Source organism: Phascolarctos cinereus, unplaced genomic scaffold (assembly GCF_003287225.1).
Source record: "Phascolarctos cinereus isolate Bilbo 61053 unplaced genomic scaffold, phaCin_HiC Scaffold_5;HRSCAF=322, whole genome shotgun sequence".
In the NCBI taxonomy this organism is placed as follows: domain Eukaryota; kingdom Metazoa; phylum Chordata; class Mammalia; order Diprotodontia; family Phascolarctidae; genus Phascolarctos; species Phascolarctos cinereus.
Window position 1 is genome coordinate 353,963,542 of NW_027555958.1, and position 22,925 is coordinate 353,986,466.

General features: G+C 40.0%; 1 protein-coding gene across 2 annotated transcripts in view; it reads left to right on the forward strand.

The window, feature by feature from the left end:
• Positions 1-8,025: 8,025 nt before the first annotated feature.
• The window catches only part of LBR (lamin B receptor), a 47,372-nt gene continuing 32,472 nt past the window's right edge, over positions 8,026-22,925 (forward strand). The window contains exons 1-5 of one of the 2 annotated variants that reach the window (XM_020982170.2): positions 8,026-8,188; positions 17,523-17,701; positions 19,557-19,745; positions 22,081-22,164; positions 22,385-22,577. In XM_020982170.2, coding sequence (XP_020837829.1) covers positions 17,537-17,701; positions 19,557-19,745; positions 22,081-22,164; positions 22,385-22,577 — 631 coding nt within the window. In that variant the 5' untranslated portion in view covers positions 8,026-8,188; positions 17,523-17,536. Of the gene's footprint in view, positions 8,189-16,056; positions 16,211-17,522; positions 17,702-19,556; positions 19,746-22,080; positions 22,165-22,384; positions 22,578-22,925 lie in introns of those variants that run through there. The other variant, XM_020982171.2, reaches the window with a different exon arrangement.

Genomic DNA, 22,925 nt, shown 5'->3' on the forward strand with positions numbered 1-22,925 from the left:
ATGGAGAAGGAAATGACAAAAACCGCTCTAGTATCTTTGCCAAGAAAACCTCGGAAGTCTGAAGAATCCTACATGACTAAACACCACCGCTGTACATCTCTCCACTTTCCAATCTACCTTTCACCTAGCTGCGATTGACAATTCCTCCTCCTCTCCCCTCCCTTTCCCTCCAACTACTAGCTCATTCCCTCAAAATATTGCCTTTGATCTGCTTCAACAGGGGGACTGGCCAATAGGAGCCCAGGCCTCAGAACATACACCCTTGGTCATCTGCCAACTCACATGCTTCTGGAACTGGGTGATGAAGTGTAACGGAGGGAGCCTCCCCTTGATTCAGAGTATGTATTGCACAGCTAGTCTGTGACCAGAGATGTGGTAAAGCCAGCTCTTCAAGGGCTATTGCAGTATTTTCAGTGTGAGCATTTACACCTGGGAAATTGGTGCTACAAATCAGGGCTTGATTTATTGTTGTGTTGATTTTCTAGACTCGTTGTTGTTGTTTAAGTCATTTCCGTTGTGTCTGACTCTTCACGACCCCATTCGGGGTGTTCTTGGCAAAGATATGCAAGAGTCTGAGGAGGAGTCCCCCTGACTCCAGGCCTGGCAACCCATCCCTTGGACCAACTAGCTGCTCCTTAAAAAGGGCTGGATTTGAACTCAGTTTTTCTTGACTCCAAGCCCAGCAGCCAGCTTCTAGCTGTCTCAGTTGCTGTTGTTCAGTCGTGTCTGACTCTTTGTGACCCTTTGGACTATAACATGTCAAAACTGTCCAGGGAGTTTTCCTGGCAAAGGTACTGGAGTGGTTTACCATTTCCTTCTCCGGTGGATTAAAGCAAACATAGGTTAAGTGACTTGCCCAGGGTCACACAGCTAGTAAATGTCTGAGTTCAGATTTGAACTCAGCTCTTCCTGACGATAGGGCCAGTGCTCTGTCCACTGTCACTGCATCTAGACTTAAGAAAGTGTTAATGGGGGCAGCTAGGTGGCACAGAGGATAGAGCACTGGCCTTGGATTTAGAAAGACCTGAGTTCAAATCTGGCCTCAGACACTTGACACTTACTAGCTGTGTGATCTCTTCATCCCATTGCCTCACAAAAAAAAAAAGTGTTAATGCAGATTAAACTTCAACGTGTGTGTATATACATACACACTCATATATATGTGTGTGTGTGTGTATATATATATATATATATATACATGTATATATATGCGTATATTTTTTGTACATTTCCTAGCATACTCCTGTACTACTCTATAAACACTGCTTGAGCTCAGCAGGAGGGCAATAGAAGGCTCAGGAAAGGAAGTGCAGGCCTCATGAATGGAGGCTAATAACAACAACAAAAAACATAATAACTGGCATTTATATAGTGCTCTAAGGTTTGCAAAATGCTTTATAGTCATTATCTCATTTGAACCTCACAATACCTCTAGGACTGTTTTCTATTCACTTCCTGGTAATTAAAGCCTTTTACTTGGCTGCACTCTGAACTAGAACTGAGAGTACCTGGGAGAGGTATGCTGGTAAATGTTTAACAACCAACTCTCTGAAAAAAAAATGTAGCTATAACACACTTTAGGCTTAATCTACATGAATATTTTTTATTATCACTTTCTTAAGTCTGGTTAATTAAGATGACAAGAAATCAAAGTCCTGATTTGTAGCTTGCTGATTTCCAAGGTGTAAATGCTCACAATGAAAATTTAAACCATTTCTAACAGACTTAATTTTTCTCTAACCCAGGGGGAAGTAAAGGAAAAAATATAAACCGTGTGTGTGTGTGTGTGTGTGTGTGTGTGTGTGTGTGTGTGTGTGTGCACTTTAACCCTTGGAATGCATGGCCTTGTTGTTTCTTCTGTCCTTGTGCTCATTCTTTCTGGATCTTAGGTGAAGAAGTAGAGATGGCAATGACTCTTGGAAGAGGGTCAGGTGAGGGGACGGTGAACTCTGTGACCCTGCCCAGCTTAGATGCCTATATCCTGAAAGCATGGCTGCAGGTAACACATCCCCTCAGTGATGCCCCATTCAGAAATGAACTTGGTGTGAGAATGTTCGTAGCAGCTGCTCTTACCAGTGGAGCTAGATGATAGAGTTTGTATAAGAAGACCGAAAAGCTAGGGCTGCCAAACAGAAAGAACCCTTAGAATTTGTTGAGTAGGGAAGTGTCAGGCTTGCACTTTAGGAAAATCCTTTTGGATTGGAAGATGGAGGAGGGCCGAGGAGAGATTTGAGGCAGGGATGTCGGTTCTTAGAAAAGCACAGCAGAAGTCCAGGCAAGGGACGGATAGTGAGTGCCTGAACCGGGATTGTGGCTGTGTGAGTGGAGAGAAGGGGGCCAATAGGAGAGGGGCTGGGGATACAAAAACAACAACCAAAAGTACTGAAGAGGGGCCCTGCCTTCCAAGAGCTTGGTCGGTACTAGGAGGCTTCCACCTGAAGATTAGGAAAGGCTCTTCAGCTGAGTCTTGAAGGGAGTTAAGGATTGCCGAACCAGGGAGAGCTTCTCATGTATAGGAAGATAGGTTCTGAGAAGGCACAAAAATAGGAAAAGCAATCTGTACCAGGAAATAACATACAGGCCAATTTGGACAGGATATAGATTGTGCCAGGAGTAAATCAGCTTGGTGAACCTCAGTAGATTCATTTGAATTCTCAGTTCTTTGAAGGCTGGGACACCTTTCTTCGCTGTATTTCTCTCTCTCTTAGAAAAGGATCCGACAAAAAATAATTTGTGGTGAGGTGTAAATAACCAGTGAAGCCAATCCGTTGCTTCTGCAGGGGGTATTTGTAAGGTTTCAGGCAATGGTAACTTGGGTGGAAGAGATTGTTTTTTTTGGGGGGATATTTGCTCCTTCTAAGTACCCCTAAAATCCCATCACTTAGGACTTAAAGCTGACTGTGTTTTCAGGCCTACCTCTACACTCCTGGATCTACCCAAAGCTCTCCAGAACAGAACCACCTCTCTGTTACTTTGGTTCACACCTACTTTTATTAAAACCATGCAGATAATAGTGGTTGGGAGGAAGGAGCTGATTTTTTCCTTTTGTTTCTCAATGAGGTGGCACAATAGTATTTTCTTTTCTTTTTCAAGGCAATCCAGATTAAGTGATTTACCCAAGGTCACACAGCTAAGTGTCTGAGGCTGGATTTGAATTCAGGTCTTCCTGACTCCCGGGCCAGTACTCTATTCCCTGCACCACCTAGCTGCCCCCCATAATAGTATTTTCAATCTTTTTTTCACCTATCTATTAAATAACCATGCCTGATCAGGCAGAGGTTGAAGGTGGAGGTGGGAGGGGGTGGAGAAGAGCAAGTTTCATAGATTTAGAGGTCATTGGGCAGTGCAGTATATAGAGCACTGGCCCTGGAAACAAGATCTGAGTTCAAATCCAGCCTCAGACATTAGCTGTGTGAAGCTAGGAAAACCTCATCTTCTGTCTGCCTCATTGGGGATAATAATAACACCTACCCTTCCAGAGATGTTTTGAAGATCAAATGAGATAATACTAGTAATGTTCTTAGCACAGTGCCAGGCACATAGTAGGTGCTTAATAAATGCTTGTTTTCTTCCCTCTCCTCTCTTGCTATATAGTTAAGGCCCTTGTTTTACCAAAGAGACAGAGAGAGAGAGGCCCAAAGAGGGTTTTCATCTCTGATGCTGCATGCTCACTCTCCTGACCTTTTCATCTTGTGTAAGCCTTGTTTATTCTTCTCCATAAATCCTCTATGGGTGAAACCTGCCAATGCATTAGAGGCCTTCCTCTTATTTTTCTCCTGTCTGGGAAACTGTAACACCTGAGTTGGCCAGTTGTTGTTTTTCATTGCTGAGCATCCTTTCCTGGTTATAGTGTTTTTTGATCATGTCTTTCACAGTCACATCTTACCGTAAAGTACATTTAAATACTAAAACACAAATGAATTCATTGAGGTTTTACTATCATGAATAGAGGAATGTAAGTCATTTAATTTAAAACCATACAACGAATTATAGGCAGTTCAGTGTCAGGTCTTAAATGATATCAATGGTAAAATATATTTAAAGAAACTTCAGAAAACTGGAATTATCTACTCAATAAGAACCTTGAAATAATAGGTTTGGGGTTTATAATATACTATATGAAGAATTACTAATTTCATGAATCACAATTTCTGAGTAAATTAAAATCATACTTAGGGGAAGGAGATAAATGCATTATTATTTGGACTAGACCAGTGATTTATTTGTTATGAAGAACTCTTGATGAGCCAATTTCTTCTACTAATTCCCCAACATTACCAGTTGTACCATTTGTAGTTTAAGAGAGTTGCCTAGGGCACTGTAAAGCAATTGACTTGCCCAGGGTCATACAGTTAAGTGTCAGAGGCCATACTTTGGCCCAGGTCTTTCTGACATCTAGACCAGCTATCTGTTCAATATGCCATACTTCCTCATAACCCAATTAATCAAACAAGCATTTATTAAGCTCTTAATAAGTGCCAGGCACTGTGTTAGGTACTGGGGATATAAATATAAAGAATTTTTGAAAAAATTCCTATACTGGAGGAGCCTATAGACGTATTATACTGACTCAATGTTATCATTTCTGTTATTTGGTACACTGTTCAGGTTTGCCTCAATTTCAGACACCTCTAAAATACAGGAAAGTGGGAATTATGAAACATAAATAAGGGAACAGTTGTTAACTTTAAAACGGGATTCTGTGCCTTAAAAAAGATTCACTTTGGAATTTATTTAAATAATAAACTTCCTTGCTTTAAAGATTTGTGATTTCATTTGTGCAAAACATCTATAACTCGGTAAATAGATTTGTAGAGCTGCTGTGGCTCAAAAATTCATTCCCCTGATGCCAAACGAAGACGGTGAAGCCCTTTGCTGGGCCTTTCCAGTGGAAATACCACCCCTGTAGTGCAGGGTCTCATCATCAAACATCAGGATTTATTGCAATAGCCTGCTGTTGGGGCTGCCTGCATCAAGTCTCTCCCCACTCCAATTCTTCCTTCATTCAGCCACTAAAGTGATTGTGACCAATGAGGCATGCCATGATTACAATCTGCTCCCTTTTGGTGGTCAAATTTTGGATACAAAAATTCAACTTGAAACTTTGAAGTAGTTCATAAAACATTAGCTTATGAAGGAATGTTGGAGATGACAGAGAGTGTGATACAATGGAAAGAGCCCTGGGTTTGAAGTCAGATGATATTAGTTCAAATCTTCATTTATTATGTGATTAATCTTGGGGAAAATCGCTTAATGTCTCTGGGTTTCAGCTTCTCATCCGCAAAATGAAATGATTGGGCTAAGTGATTTCTAGCGTCCCCTTCTTGCTCCAGATTCTATGGCCAACCCCAACTCCCTCATTTTACAAATAAAAATTCACACGGTTTTGAGGTTCACAAAGTACTTTCCTCATAATTACCCTGTGAGGTTAAGTAGTACAAGTATTGTGATTCTTATTTTACTGATGGGGAAATTTAGGCCCATAGAAATCAGTCTCAGTCTCAGGGCTGGGCTTAGAACACAGAATTCTTCTGATCCCCAAATCCAGTCCTTCCCCTCCACCCCCCAAACATCCATGCCTTGGATTTGGAAACTGAAGCCATCTAAGAATGTGAATTGTTATTCAGCTAGGTAGAGCTAGAACCAGAAGCCTGGTTTCCAAACCAGGCTAGAAATCTTTCTATGCTGCCTCTCACACAAACTGTTTTGGCAGGGTCTGACAAAACCTTGAAGGTCTGTTCTCATACCAACCTTGATCTTCGTGAATTTTGGTAAACTGTAGAAGATAGTAATGGATTTAGTATTCTTGATGATTTTATATTTAGCCTTCATAAATGAATCTTTCTACTATTTATGCTTCAATGATAACTCTAAAAAGTGTAAAAAAAGTAAATTTCCAAGCCAAAAAGACAAAAATGGACACGTAGTCAGATAAACTTCTTAGGAGGAAAAAAAATCGAATTTATAAGCGCTCCTAGGCCCAAATAGCAATGTGATATCTTTCCTTTTTAAAATATTTACCAAGTTCCCAAAAGGTGTCCTGTGCCCCAGATGATACTCTTGTAGACTGTGTTGTAGAAAGAATCTAGGGTTTAGAATCCCACAGAATTGAAACCCTCATTCCTTGACCTGATCTTGGGTGAATCTCTTCATTTCTCTAAAACTAGTTTGGTTCCTCATCTGTAAAATGGGGATAATCTCACAGGATTGTGGTGAGAAGAAAAAAAAACCCGTTTTGTCAGCCTAGTAGAAACATGATCCAGGAGGCTGAATAACCTACCTCAGAGCCTTTGAGGTGGAAACAGTTGAAATGAATCTAGCTGGCTTCAAAATAGCTCACTCCTCTGATTGGATAACCTTAATTGTCAGAACTCTTCCTCAGAAGAGGGTGGTCCAGTCCTTTGTAGGCAAGGCTGCCTCCAAAGTAGGGGTTCCACTTTTCCCTAACCACATAATGGGTGTATATTAGGTGGGAACCACCTCTGCAAGAAGCCTTTTCTAATCTTCCGTGTCTTCAGTCTGGGGTTATCTCCAATTTATCCTGTATGTATATATGTAGCTCTTTTCTCTTTCTCTCTGTCTCTCTTTCTTTCTCTGGCACATAATTGTGTGCATATTTTCATCATTAGACTGTCCTTAAGAGCTGGGACTTTTTTTTTTGCCTTTGTTTCCCCAGAACTTCAGAGTACCTAGGACATAGGAGCTTAATAAATAACTTGACTACTGCTCTGCCTTATTTCTTACCTAGCCTTAATCACTGAATGAGGGGTTGCCTCAAATCCTGACCTGTCAGAGAACCGAGCTTATTAAAGCTAAGGTCTCCTACTGCATCCAGGGGCCATCTCCGGTCGTCCTGATCTATATCTTGCCACTGGACCCAGATGGCTCTGGAGGAGAAAGTGAGGCTGGTGACTTTGCATAGCTCTCTCTCACTTAAATCTAACTCACTTGCATGTTCTGGCATCACATCTTCCAGAAAGAAAGACAAACAACAACTCGACTACCAGATGGACCTTGGGGAAGTCACTTCAGTCTCCCGGGACCTCAGTTTCTTCATTTATAAAATAAACTCGTTTAACTGCCCTAGGTCCCGTCCAATTCTAAAGCCTAGAAGCCATACCCTACACCTTTCCTGCCGAACTGGGACTATTTTTGGATATTCTACCTCGGCCACTACTCTACATTTATTAAGTGCTTAATTTGTGTTAAGTCCTGGGAAGAAGACAAGCGAACAGGTCGAAATGCAGTAATGTCACATTAGTGGAGTTCCAGAAAGGCAGAGTTAGATGGGAGATTGCTTTTACTGGGACCTAGAGGCCCCCCAAAATGCTCCTGTGTAAGGCAAACCCCAAAACAAAGTAACCTCATAAAAACCTTGACAAAAGCAGGATTTGGGATGGTCGGGGCGCGGAATTCTATTGCAGGATGCAAAGAAAATGCAAAACCATTTATCAAAGCATCCCCACTGTTGCTCCGCCGCAGCTCAGGCAGAGGGCAGGAGCGGACCCGTCACTAACGCAATGTGCCTGGACTCCTAAGAGGTGCTAAAGTGATACAGTCGCAGCTTTCTGCAGAGCACAAAAGAAAAGCCAGGGGAGTTCGGGTCTGCCAGGCCGGGCTAGGTTTCGGGAGGGAAACGGCCAGGGCGGGGAGCCGTGAGCTCTTAGCACACTGCCTGGGGTCAGACGCACGGGCGTCTGCGAGGGCGAGATAAAGCTGGGGCAAAATAAGAGCTACAACCAGCCCCTGGCGTCGGCCCCGCCCCACCCTGCAGATCTCGGTCTTGACCCGAAGCTCTCTCGCTGAGGGCGGGGCTCTTTAGGAGGGGCCGGTGGAGAGTGTGAGAGAGACAAACACACATCCTGCACACGCCAGGAGCCCTCAGCCAATCGGCTGCAAGGCGGACCATTCAAACCCAAGGCAGGGACCAATCGGAATTTTTGGCGCCACCGCCCGGCTGCACGTTTTGGGGCTGGAAGAGGAAGGGAAAGAGGGGCGGTGGCGGTGGCGTGGAGGGAGCGCGCGCGCGCGCGTCCCAGGAGGGGCGGAGGCAGCGAGCGCCACGGGAGCGCGAGGCGCGAGAGCGCGGGCTGGAGGCTAGTCGCGCGCCCGGAACCGCCGCCGCTGCCGGATTGACTTTTCTGTACTTTTTTGGATGTTTGTGTCCCCGTTCGAGCCTCGGCTGCAGGTAGGGACCCCCCCCATCACTTCCCTTCCTTCATCGGCCAGGTGAGGGGAGGTGGGTCCGGAGGCCTCTCCTCATCCCGTGTCCTCCGGACTGCGTCCGGTCCCCCACCCCCAGGATCGGGCGGGGAGCAGCCGCCGAAGCGGAGCTAGGGTGGCCCCGCAGTCCCCCGCTCCAGGGGGCAGGCTCCGGGTTGGTGGTGGGCGCCGCTGCCTCGATCACGGTGGGGGGAGGAGAAGGAAGCGACCCCCCCCCGGCCGAGAAGAGATGGTTCCTCCCCTCTTCTACCCCCCCCCCGCGGTGGTTTAAACTGTCCCGGAGCCCTACGCCTCCTGCAGCTGTGGCTCGCGCTCCCCGGGAGGGGGCTGGGACGGGGGGCGAGGGGAAGGGTCCTCCGCCCCCCTCCCCCTTCCAGCTCGGCTCCCATCCCTAGGCTGCCACCCGCGCCGCGGGGAGCCTTTAAGTGACTGACTGGGGCTTTAAATGACTGACGTTTTCCCTCCATTTCGGCGGCGCTCCGCGGCGGGAGGGGGGCTTTCTGGGGTCCCTGCCTCCCGGGGCGCGTCCTCCGGCCGCCAAGCCTTTATTTATTGCTCACACCACCCACCCTCATTCTGTACCCTTTTTTTGTGGTGGTGATGTGGAGGAATGGAGACAGATAAGCAATGGATTCTGGAAGTAGTTCAAAATCTATCTAGGGGTTGGGGGAGGCGGTCCTAGAGAGGGGTGGTCGCCGAGCTTGACCTGTTTTTTGTGTTTATGTCATCAATTCAAGGCCACGAGCTTTTAATGTAACACCTGCTAGGTGACAGGCAGCGTATTAAATGTTGAAGATACCAGAAAAAGTCAAAGACAGCCCCTGCCCTCGAGGAGCTTATAGTCTAATGGGGAAAGGGGGGAACAGTCTGCCTACGACTGTGTACAAACCAGCCCGATCTCGGATCTCTTGGAGAGGATCGAAGGGAGAGCACTAAGTTTAAGGGGGGATGGGAAAGGCTTCCTAGGGAAGGTGGGATTTTCACGCAGTCTTAAAAATAACGTGGGAGAAGCCTGGGGACCGGAGAAGGGGAGAAAAGAGTGTTTACGGCGGGATCTGAGAGGGTGAAAATGTGCGGAGATGGAGAAAGGTTTTTTTTTTAAAACTCCTGTTAGTGCGCGTGGATTTGTGACTCTGATTAAAGAAAACAAATTGTCGATGTATTTTGAAATGCCCCCTTAGAGATGGGATGTTGGGTTCACTGTTAGAAAGAAGGACGGGATCCCTCGGCGGAGAGCTTTGTGGGCGAGTTCTTAACTTCTAAAATACTATTTTTTTGGTAAACTCTTTGAGGGCAGGGACTGACTATGTTGCCACTTTTTGTATCCCCAGCGCTTAGCACGCAGTACTTGGCACATGGCAGTACTTAATATTTATTGACTTCATATATGTCATATTAATATATATTTCGTAATGATGCCAGTTTGTGATTAAATCTTGACATGGCGTTTAACATACTATTATCCTCGAAAAGTACTTTTGAAAGGATACTGGAGAAGTGGAAAGAATTCTTGTGTCTCTTCATCTCTGTGCTTGAGCTTCCTTTCCCTCCGTCTGTAAAGTGGGGGTAATTATACTTGATAATTAAGCTTGACTGGGTTGTTATGAAGAAAGTGGTTTGCAAATCTTAAGTCGCTGTTATATGTAGGAGAGTTATTATGGCAGAGAAGTGCTTAATTAGCAGGAGTTTGCTCTGCAAGGCACTGTTCGAAAAGGATTATAACATCTGGACCTTGCTGGTTAAGTTGATTACTTGCTGAAATTGATCCCTGCTTAGAGGACTTGGAGATGGCAGAGTAGAAAAGCTAAACTAGCTCATGAATGGACACAAAGGTAACTTCCTCTTTCGAACCTCTGATACTTGTCACAAGTTAGCATTCAGTTCGACATTAGTTGTGTCTGTACCTGCTTGTCATTTATAAAGTGAATATAATATGGAATAGGTATGTTTTATGGGGATACTTTTTTTTTTTAGCTGAAGGTAAAGGCCACTGCCCATTCCCCCTTTTTGGTTTGGGGAATCCACGAGAAAACTAGGTCATTTGATTTTATAATGTTTTTAATTTCATTCTTCCTCTTGCTGATTATTGGAGTTAAAGAAGAATAACAAGGTCAACTCCTTGAAGTAATCCTAAGAATTAGAACTTATGACAAATATATTCTTAGGAAATTACAAAAGACATTTATGAGGCAAACTGTTTTAGCATATCAAGAATTTATTGCAGAATGTTATAATACCCCTGACATTTTTCCACTATTGATTAATCCAGCCCCTCTTTAAACCTTTACAAATGTAGAGCTATGACATGTAGAATTGAAGAAGTGTTAAGAGATCAGTCTGTTTTCTTTTCAGTCTGGTTTTTCACAGTGCCACCTTTAAGTTAAGAGTTGAACATCTCTAAACTTAAAAAGTGTTTTTTCCCCCCTAGTTACTTTGTTACTTAGATCTCCAGGCATTTAAAAAGACAAAGTCGTTTTAAAAAAAAAATCCATGACAAAGCCTTTCTAGTCTTGAAAGTGGAGGCAAGCTATAGATCAGGGATTCTTAATCTGGAATCCATGGACTCTTAAAGGATGCTTGGATAGATTTCAGGAAGTCCCTGAACTTGGATGGGAAAAAAAATAACATCTTTATTTCAATTTAATTTGTTTTCTGTGTAATCCTTAGTATTTTATTTTGTGCTTTTAAAAGAACATTATTCTGAGTAGGAGTCTTTAGGTTTCACCAGATTGCCAAAAGGGGTCTACAAAAAAGTTTAAGAACTGCTGTAGAGACTTCATTTGAATGCAAGAAAAGTTAAGAACTATTAACATTTTGAAGTCAAATTTTTCTGGGAACTAAGTAGACTTGGGGTTTAATGGAGAGAAGAGTTCCAGGGGAACAGTAGGAGTGAGGATATTGAACTTAATGTACTGAATTTTGTCTTCCAATCAAATTTGACTGAATTGAGTCTATTCAAGAATACCCGAATATACACATGTATCTTAACCATTTTCTCCATTCAGATAAAGGTGTACATAAGCATGCGCAGTAATTATAAATTCTGTGTCTTGTTTTTTTGTTCTTTTTATCTCTCTAACTAAACACCAAATTGGAATGTGACTGCTATTTTGTAGTGAATGGCAGGGAAAAGGACTTGTAAGATTTTTTAATTTCTGTTCTAAAATCTGTCTGGGAAAAGATGAGTTGCTTTGTAGAATATGGTTTTAGTGCTTGGGGAAAGCAGGATTATGCAAAATATTGCTGAGATATTTTGAGGGGTTGGTTTACATATCAGGTAGCTGGAGAGGGCTCTGTGTAGAGGAAAGGATGGTAGGATCAGTGAAAGTACTTGTGTCCAAATATTAGCTATGTGACTTAGTACCTGTAATCTTGGACAAGTTGATTAACCTCTGGGCTTCAGTTATCTTCATATGTAAGGAGATAGACGAGATCAGTGGTGTGAAATTCAAATAGATATGTATCCCTTTGGACCATATATTGACTTAGAAAACTTCAAATCAACGTTATCTATGTTAATTTTTTATCTATTTTATTAACTATTTCTCACATTTTAATAAGTTTCTGGCTGCACTAGGAGTATTGTGGGTCCTGGGCACGAGTGTTTGACAGCCCTGAACTAGATGACCTATAATGTCTTTGCATCCCAAAATTTGAGTCTGTTTTAAGCTCAAAAATGCATGACTAGTATGGTAATACTCTTTAATTTAAATGAAGCTTGTGGGCACTTGATGATAGAAAATATAGTAGAAAAAGACTTGAAACAATTTAAGTACTTGTAAAAAATGTGTGGTTTGTGTGTACAACTTTTGAGATACCTATGGCATGTATGTATACTAGCTCTGGTTTTCTCTTTTTATTTATTTTTTGGTGCTTCTAGAAACTTAGCATTACTGCAGAGGACTGGGAAAAGACTTAGATATTGCTGTCCTAAAAAAAAAGTGTGAAAGTGCTTCTGTCTTTATGTAGAACAAAGGAAGTGCTTGTTTAACTTTAGGTACTGAAAATTTCCTTAGTATTTTACCTTTTTTTCTCATGATATTCCAAACTCCACCACTTAGCCTCTCCTAGCTTTGTATATTTTTTGTTTATGTTGTGTGTGTACTACTCTGTACCTTCTTAAATTATTTTGTCTTTCCAAAGATTACGAATAGATTAATTTTGTTTAGTTGGAGGAAGAGCATCTTCATGGCACTAAGACTGTGTTTGAATATCTCTTCCCTTGTGGCTGTAAGAATACAGCAGTGTCTTCATTAAGCAGGAAGTTGCAAAGTCATGTTTTAGGCACCTTTGAGAGTGCTGGATGTAACAAATTCAATTTAATGGGCATTTATTAAGTACCTTTGTGCAAGACTTTGTTAGCACTGAGGACACAAAGACAAAACTGAAACAGCCCTCATCCTTGAGGAACTTAAATTCTTTTGAGGGGTAGGACATATAGCAACTAAAAATAGTTCAAGGAAAATTTCAGTGGTAGGGAGCACTAATAATGCCTGTGAGGATCCTGTAAAGTTAGGGGGAGGAAGTGGTACCTGATTGAACCTGGAAGGTAGAGACAGCTTGTAGAAGTGCAGTATTGAGTTTGGAGAATGGGGTTCGGATTGGGTCGGAATGTAGAATTTGTAAAGGGGAGTGGTCTGAAATAAAACCGGAAATATAGGTGAAATTGTGGATAGTCTTAAATGGCACACCAAGGGAAAATTTGTATTTTTCTTCAAAATTTCCTCAGAAATTTCTTCAAAATATCATGTAGGCAATTGGGAGCTACCGAGCTTTCCGAGAGAGGAAAGAAGCTACAATACTTTTTATGATCATTATGTATTCTCTTGATTATTTGACATTATTACATTTACTTGATGTTATTAATGAATGTTGATGTTTATATTACTTGATGATGGTTATGTGCAAAGTTGTATGTGAATTAAAAGCAGCATGGTATAATAGACAGGGCATCCCTTTGAGAGTCCGAGGAGGACTTGGCTTGAAGTCTTGCCTTTGCTATTTGCTGTCTGTGTGACACTAAGCAAGTTGTCTTGCCTCTCTGGCCTATGCTTTTCCCATCTATAAAATCTTTTTAGTTTTCCCTGAACTTGGGGACTTTATAAAAAACAATCCCCCTCAGAGGCAAAATAAAATGATAGAGAGGTTGGCAGTAATTCTTTTCTATTATGTCATATAAATATCTTTTTAGTTAGTTAAAATGTTGATTTCAAAAACCCTCTCCAGATACAAATCTTATGAAATCAGTACTGACTTGCTTTTCAGACCTTATTTGAAAATTCTTCCACCGTGACCTAGTTATCACTAAAATCACCTAATTTTCTATACTAATAGTTATCAAGATATAAAATGTTAGTTTAACCACCAAAAAATATTACCTATGTTAATTATCAGTTAACTATTGAACATAATTGAAGGCTTTCCTGATCCTGCTAGTTGTTCCTGCTCTCTCTCTCTCTGTCTCTCTCTCTTTCTCTCTCTTCAGATGAAGATGTACATACTTACTAATCACAAAGCATTTATTAAATCTGCTATGTTCTGTGTACTGTGTTAATTCCAAGGGATTCAAAGATAACTTAGAAAGTCCTGGTAGTAAGGAGCTTATACTCAAACAAGGGAGATTGTATGTGTATGTAGGTATATGTGATGCCCATTTACACTATATATCTTGTATGTACATAGTTGTTTGCATGTTGTCTCCCTTAATAAAATGTGAAATTGAGGGTGGGGATCTTGTTTTTGCCTTTCAGTAAGTCATTTATTAATTCCCTGTTATGTGCCAAGCAATTTAGTAAATGTTAGGGGTAAAAAGAAAAATTAAAAAAAGAAAGTCCTTGCTCCCAAAGAGCTTACAATCTAATGGGAGAGATAATATGCAAACAACCATGTACAAACAAAATAGATATGGAATAAATTGGAGATAATCACTGAAGGAATGCACTGGAAGAAGTGTTGAGGAGGAATCAGGAAAGGCTTCTTAAAGAAGGTGGGATTTTAGTTGAGACTTGAAAGAAGTGAGGAGGCAGGATATAGTGTTCCAGGCACAGGGGACAGCCAGTGAAAATTTTGGGAGTTGGAGTTTCTTATGCAAGGAGTAGCAAGGAAGTAAGTGTCACTGGGTTTAAGAGCATGTGGTGAGGAGTAATATGTAAAAGAACATGAAACGTTGGAAAGGGTGAGATTATGGGCTCTGAATGCCAGAGAATTTTATATTTGATGCAAGAGTAATAGGGAGCTATTGGAGTTTATTGGATAGGATGTGACATGGCCAGACTTGCATTTTAGGAAGGTCAGTTTGACAGCTGAGTGAAGGATGGTCTGGAGCAGGGAGAGATTTGAGGCAGGGAGAAGCAACCAGACGGCTTTTGTAATAGTTCTCTTGGGATGAGATTTGAAAGGTGCTGATGGGGTCAGAGGAGAGAAGGGGGCATATATGAGAGATATTATAAAGGTTGAATCAACAGGGTTTGGCAACTGATTGGGTATGGGTGGTGACAGAGCGAAAAGTTGAGGATGATACTTTATTTGCAAGCCTGATTGACTTGGAGATGGTGGTTGCCTTGACAGTAACAGGAAAGTTAGGAAGAGGGGATAAAGAGTTCAGTTTTGGACCCAGTGAGGTTAAGTTGTCAGTGGGACAATCCAGTTCTAAATAGGCATTTAAAAATAGGCATATTAAAACAGGCATTTTAAGTTGTGAGACTGGAGGTGAGGAAAGATTAGTGCTGGATAAGCAGTGCATAGAGATAATAATTGAGTTCATGGGAGGTGATGAGGTCATGAAGCAAAATAGTATAGAGGAGGAAAAGGCCATTAAATGTGGCAATTAAGAGGTCGTTGGTAGCTTTGGAGAGAGCATCATCAGTTAAATGAGGAGGTCAGAAGCCAGACTGCAGAAAATAAGAAGAGAGGAGAGGAAAGAAGTGGAGGCACCTATTGTAGACAACCTTCTTAAGGAGTTTATCCACAGAAGGGAGGAGAGATTATGAATGATGGCTAGTGGGGGATTGAGAGATCAAATGAAGGTGTTTTGAGAATGGGGATGACTGGGGCATATTTGTAGGCAATAAAGGAGCCAGTAGATAAGGAAAGATAGAAGATTAGTGAGAGAGTAGTAAGGCTGATAGAAGGAGCAGTTTTCTAGAGAAAACAGCTTAGAATGGGATCACTTGTGTGTCTAGAAGGGTTTTCCTTAGGAAGAAAAAGGGCTACCTTTTCATGTGAGACGGGGGTTGAAAGAGGAGATAGTGGTAGAGGGCATCAGTTCGATGTGAGATGAAAAGGTGGGGGTAAGAGGGAACTCTCAGAGAATGACCTCAGATTTTTCTGTGAAATATGAGGCGAGGTTCCCAGATGTGTAGGGGAAGGGGGAGCCATGGGAGGTTGAGGAGTAGTGAGAAATTTTGGGAAACTGCTGTGGTCAGTGGGATCTTGAATTGAGTAGGGAGTTGTGAAAGGATTGCCCTATCTCAGTGAGGGCCTTGTTGAAATTTATTAACATAAATTTGTAGTGGACCCAGTCAGTACAGTTTTGTTTTTCTCTAGCTTTGTTCAGCAGCACATGAATAAGAGCAAAGCTAGGGGATAGTGGGAATAATCCAAGGCTGAGACTTATTAGCAGGGCACCATTAATAGGCAACAGAGAAGCAGATCTGTGAATATACAAAGTATTTAAGTTTAGGTATTTAAGTGGCAGGTGAGTGTTGAGCCTAGTTTTTGAAGGAGATAAAGAAGTTTTTTTGTTATGATGGCACCATACTGTGACACCAGAGAATTCCATATGATGATCTAATAGAGAGAAAGTACCTACTTAAGCAGAGAACCACATGGATTATAGTGCAGGTTGAGTTAACATTGTAATTTGAGTTTTATCTCATTTCATAGGCCTACAAATAAGAATTGAAAATGTTATCCCAACTCTGGGCAAATTGGCGTTCCTTTATAGATTTGGAGAGACTTTTTTTTTGCAGTGGTGGATTTTTATCATGTAAGTGGAAAGTATTCGTTAACACAGGTGTCTTTATATGATTTAGACCTAACACAGTGCCATATTATCCTTTATAAAGTAGACCTCAGAATGGTATGGTATAGTGAAAAGAGTACTGGCCTAGTCTAAGCTTGGCCCTTGATTTTACTTTTATTATTGTTGCCTTTTTTATATCTTGTGTTCATTTCTGAGTATATTTATCCCTTCTACCCCTCATGCCTTCACTTGGAAAGAGATAAAAAAATGCCTAAACCCAAGAGTTCCGTAAAACCAACTCCTACATGGCCTGCCTCTGACAGCATATGCAGTATTGCGAAAGGTTTACCCTCTCCATCTCCCCACTCTCATCTCTCCAGTTAAAAGAAGGGGGGCTTAACTTTAATGTGGCTTTGTGACCTTTTGAGCCTCAGTATTCTCATGTGTAAAATGATGTAGTTGAAAGATATGTGATTTCTAAGGTCTGTGTTATTTAATCATAATATTTTAGAATTGGGTAAATTAATGACATAAATTTAACATTTCAGAAAGTTACATATTATCTAATAGTTAAGCATTGTTTTGGGGGGGTAAGAGGGGTGCTATTAACTGGTACCTTGGAGCTCTTTTATCCCCTTTTTAATTCCTTTAAAAATTTTATTATTTTTAACATTCTTTTTTAAAACATTTTGAGTTCCAAATTCTCTCCTTCCAGCCCCTCTCCCAACCATTGAGAAGGCAAGCAATGTAGGAAATCTGGCAAAACATTTCCGTATTAGCCATGTTGCCCCCCCCAAAAAAAGGCAAGAAAAGTAAAGTGGGGAAGTATTTCAGTTTGTACTCAGTTTCATCGATTTTCTTTTTGCAACATTTTTCATTCTCTTCCCTTTGGAATTGTCTTTGGTCATTGTATTGATCAGTAGCCAAGTCTTTCACAGTTAATAATCATTAAAATACTGCTTTTACTGTCGACAAACACTTATTAAGGTCCTATGTGCCAGGCACTGTGCTAAGCACTAGGGATACAGAGAAAGGCAAAAAACCAAACAGCCCCCTACCTTCAAGGAGTTCCCGTTTTAATAGGGGATAATACATTTTAGATAATTAGGTACATACATGATATGTACAGGGTAGATGAAGGTAATCTTAAAGGGAAAGCATTAGCAGCTGAGGAGGTGGGATTTGAGCTGAGTCTTGAAGGAAGCCAGGGAAATAGAGCAGGTGAAGGGGAGGAGGGGAGTGTTTCAACCGTAGAAGACATCCAGTAATAATAGAAAAGGAAGAAATGTCAGTTCTGCATATACTTATTCCAAATGTTGTTTAAATTGTTTTTCAGATTAATTTTAGAAAATGCCAAGCAGGAAATTTGCTGATGGTGAGGTAGTAAGAGGACGTTGGCCTGGGAGTTCACTTTATTATGAAGTGGAAGTACTTAGCCAAGATAGCAAATCCCATCTTTATACTGTGAAATACAAAGATGGAACTGAACTTGAATTGAAAGAGAGTGATATAAAGGTAAGTGCTGTGTTTTTGTACCAAGGCATGTTTAAGAAATAACTACAAATATTATTGGTGTCTTATTTAGCTCATTAGGAAAATGTTATGTTATTTGAGACTCTTTAAGATAGAGGTGGGGAACTTTGGAGCCAGTGATCCACAAAAATATAAATTACCAAGGTGAATTTTTTGAGAGAGAAGTAGAAAGCTTTCCTCTTGTGTTATCTTATTATTAAAATGACAAGAAACACAAAACGTTCTTCAGTAAATATAACAAATAATGTACTTCCTTAGTATTCCTAGTTAATTAAAGAGACAAAGATGCACAGAGAAGAGTGGCATGGATAAGAAGTACACTTAGTGGGATGTTGATATCCTCTAACAGCCTTTTAGGATATTGTAATCAAGATTTACAAAGCTTTGTTGTGTTTTCACAACTGGGTATAAAAGATGACATCAGTCCCTTGCTCTCTCTACTTCTCAAGTAAAAGTTGTCAACAAGTATTAAACTTATGTGCCAGACTCTGGCATTGGGGATGCAAAGAAAGATGAGAAACATTCTCCATGTTGTGCCCTGCTTTTGTCCTCTCCCCCCAGTCTCTCTAGGTGCTACAGCACAGTCTGATTCAGGGGACAGTGTGCCAACAACTATATACAGACTGGACACAGGCAGGGTAAATTTGAGATAACGTCTGAGGGAAGGCACTAAAATAAAGGAAGGCTAGGAAAGGCATCTTGAAGATGATGGGACTTTAGATTTAGAGATGAGATTAAGCCAGGAGGCAGGCATGAGGAGAGACCGGTTCCAGGTAGCAGGGCAGCCAGTGAAAATGCCCAGTCAGAGATGGAGTGTTAGAAGGCCAGTGTTGCTGGATCACAGAGTAGGTGGGGGTGAATAAGACGTAAGAGGACTAAGAGATAGGAAGGGGCCAAGTTATGAAGTGCTTTCAGAGCCAGAGAATTTTGTATTTGATCCCAGAAGTAATAGGGAGCCATTGCATCAGAGCTTCCCAATCCCTTTAATAATAACTGAGATTTAAAACTAGAGAACCAAATGTAAAACAGGTTGTAGTTATTCTCTACTTTAATAGAAATTTATAGCCTGAGAAATTTGTTTTCCGAGATTCTTCTTGATTAGACTAGTCTAGCTTCTCTCTATCTTATGTGGAAACTAATGGTTCTCAGATGTGCTTCCTCATTAGGATGAAGGCCAGCAGTTCCAGCTGTGCTTTTGATGTGTCGGGTTTGAAAATGTAGTTTATGGTTAAGATTTGTCTTTTTAAAGTAAGTTATTATGAAACATCAATTAAGCAATGAGGCATTTTACATTTGTTTTCAAGCCATACTAATGTGTTTTGTGTATGTCAGTTGTGAATGAAAACAATTTTCACTGGGCTGTTTGAGTGGGCCAGGTACTTATTGCTTCCAGTGGTTTTTATCAAAGATTCTCAATCTCTATTATCTTAATGATAACATGTAGTTCTACTGAAAAGATTCAGCTAAAGATTAATTAAGTTATGTGGGCTGAAAAAAATCCAGTCATCTTGATGTGTATGTGTGGGGTCTTTCAAAGAGTAGATTGAGGTAGTTAGTATATGACTATATTTAGCTGTGATGGGGGTATTGATTGATACAATTTTTTCATAAGTCCTAAACAGCCTAATGCTACATTTAAGAGGTACAGTAAATATTTTGCGTATTTAATAGTAGTAGTTACTTGTTGAGGCCATGTTTATGAATGAACCTATTTGTTTTCCTTTTAAACAAGTCTGTCTGTATCTCTATTTTTTATACATTTATCTTTGTACATCGTACATTTGTACAACTAACTAGGATTTCTTTTTCTCTTCCTTTCTTCACCAACTTCTTATAGCCTTTAACATCATTCAGGCAAAGGAAAAGTGGCTCTTCTTCTAGTTCTCCTTCTAGACGCCGGGGAAGTCGATCTCGTTCTCGATCTCGCTCCCCTGGCCGTCCCCCAAAAAGCATACGTCGTTCTGCTTCCCAGCATGCAGAGACTAAAGAGAAGAAAGAAATTGTGGAAATCAACTTGTCTCCATTGGTATTGGAACTTTTCTCATGAAGACTTTAAGATTGAACTTGATAATATTTATAATTATTTAGTATTCTCATAGTGAATTTTAGCTATGCAAGTTGCCATCAAAACTTTAACATGCTGTAGCCTTTTTCTTTCTGAAGACCTTTTGTACATGTTTATTCATATTATTTTTATTTTTGATGTGGACTTGTAATTTCATTAGTGTAGAGAGCACTGGATAAGGAGGCTCCTTTAGCTTAGCATCTTTAGAGTTTTCTGGGCAACTGAGAGTTTGACTTGTCCAGATTCATATAACTAGCGCATGTCAGATCTGGAAGTGAACTTAGATCTTTTTGATTTTGAAGCTAGTGTGCTGCGGCTACACTGTGCTGCCTTTAAATAATACTAACCTTATTTATAGTTATACAAAATTGTGTGTTTATCACCACAAATACAAGGTAATAAATTGCAAAGTTATAAAAAGTGGTGATGGAGAAAAAAATTTCTTCGCTTTATTTAGAAAGGATGATTTCAAATTGCAAGTCACATGTAGGTGTTTCTAGTATTACAGTTTTGAAATCATTTTAAAATAGACTTAGCTTATTCCAGAGTAAATGAAAAGAAACAAAACTGACTTATTGGAATTAATTTCTGCTTAGTTATGAGCATGTCTTAATTCATGTACATATTTGTGTGACCCATAATGGCTGTGAAAAAGGAGTCCAGAGATTTTGGGGAGACCATGGGCAAGTCATTTTTGGGTTTCTCTTTCCTCATCTGTAAAATGAGGTCAAAGTAGGTGATCTCTAAAGTCTCTTTTAACACTTTAAAATTCTGTAATCTATCTTTTTTGATATAAATGTTTATAGTAAATAGAGCAAATTTTAGCCTCATTCTAATCTGTCAGCATCAGTAATCAAAGGTGATGCCGTGAGGCTGTTTTTAATTACATGTTAGTAAATACATTGAATGTGAATGTAATCAACTAAACATGCTTAATGTAACCATTTTTATTTAAATTGTTACATAAAAATAAATAAAGCATTATAACAACTTTAGTCATGTCATCCCATCAGGATTCTTTCTATAATGATTATTTCCTAAGTGTGCACACACTAAAATATCACTGTGCCCAGCAACAGTTTGCATAATGCATAGGTGAATATAGAGTTAGCATCTGCTTTTTTAAAAGTCCATTTCTGTTAATGGCTGTTATCCCCCTCTCTGAGAGGAAAGACTCTATTCAAGAAGAGCCTGTGTGGTGTCCCCCGTTCCCCCCTCAATCTCTGTTTTTTGCTACTTTTATGTTTGGGTACTGAATAACTTAATTATTTTTAGAAATTAGATGTTTTGAAGAGTTTCTGGTTACCTGTGAAAGAACCATTTAAAGCTAATTAATTATAATCTGAATGGCACTTTTCTGGTGATTCTTTTGGACTGCCCATTCCACTACAGCTTGATGATGGTCACTGCTTAGGTCTTCTGGTCTTAGTTTCCATGACCGTGGACTCACTACAGGTTGGCAACTGTTGTACAGGATTAAATGGTCCAGCTGCTGTTGAATATTGATACTATTGGATAGTGAGTGCAGTTTGTAAGTGAGACTGTTAGATGAGTATGGCTCACAGTTATAGCCTGAAAAGTTTATTCTGGTTTAATTTACTAGACTAGACCTATAACTTGGCCTGGAGCTTGATGTATTAATGTTGTGCTTCATTAGCTTTCTATGAGATATGTTGCTCTTTTTTTTTAATGTTTTATCAGTATTATATGATTTGATATTATTTTACTGAAGTGCTAGAGTTTTATTATTGCTTCATCTGTGTATTTTCTGTGGAATCTGGTAACATACAGGATCTGATCCATGAACCCTGCTATAAGCTCTTAGTCCACTAATAGAAAAACTAAAAATGTTTTTGCCTTTGGAAGAAGTGATGCCAAGAGGAAAGCAAAACATAGACTAATACTGTTTGCAAAGAGACAGATTCCAATTAGCAAATTTTACTCAGCAGATAAAAAACTAAATTTCTATAAGTTTCACATAGAAGTTGGCAGTTTTTATTGTGTATGATTGGCATTGTTTCTGTCAGTAGCAGGAGTCCTTATGTAACCATCATTTCTTTCTCCTGTGATGAACTTTACTAGGAAAGTTTATTATTAATTGCTATGGGACAGCAACTTCCTTCTTCCTCTTTCACACATCAGTTGGCTAGTTTTTTATCATTGAAAAACTTAAAGAAATCATGAATGTTTTTGGAAGGCCATATGTATTGTTAATTTATGGTTACTGCTTAAAAATTATTAGAACATTTTCTAAATTCTCAAAGGTTATTAAAATTTATGTAATTTTCTAAATTAGAAACAAAGTGGAAACAGCATTAGCAGATACAATGGTGAACCTGACCGGATAGAAAGGAATGACATATCTCACAGAAACATTCAGGTATGGAAACCTGTTGTTTTGTCAAGCAGTTCCCCTTTTGCTAAAATGGCTTTTTGAGAAGAAACAAACTATAAACCCTAATGCTTTCTTATGAATTGTTGTCTAACTGTGTTTATTATTGGTTAAATTATCATCAAAGGATATTGAAATTTTAATTTGGGGAGAGACATGTCTAACACTAGTTTTAACTGTGATGGTTAATATTTTTTTTACAAATTAGGACAAACCTTATTTGTCACAAGAAAGCAGCTATTTGGCTACACAGTATAGCCTTCGCCCAAGAAAAGAAGAGATCAGATTTGAAGAAGTAATTTCTCAAGAAGAGAGAAATGTTGTAAAAGGACCAAAATCAGTAAGAACTTTTGAAATAACAGCTACAGAACCAGAAGACTTAGAGTTTGGAGGAGGGTTTGGTATGTATATTAGAAATTACTTATTTAGTAAATTGTTGAAGAAATTGGAACCTTTATGCTGAAAAAGTCATTTGTTTAAGTCTTAAAGTAGAACCAGTATTCTCGCCTTTTGTGATTTTAAGAAGTTGATTAGTTTTAAAATTAGCTAGTCCACGTCCATAACATCCCATTATGGGTTACCATTTTGGAGTTGTTACTTGAAATGCAAGTGTTCATATTTAAAATTGCATAGTCATATCTTTAGACTGGGTTATAGTGGAGTCCAGATTTGGAGGAGAAAATGTAGAGCTGTCACTGGGTCCCCTCCAAGTATCCTTCCCTGATGGATGACTTGGAAAGAACAAATAG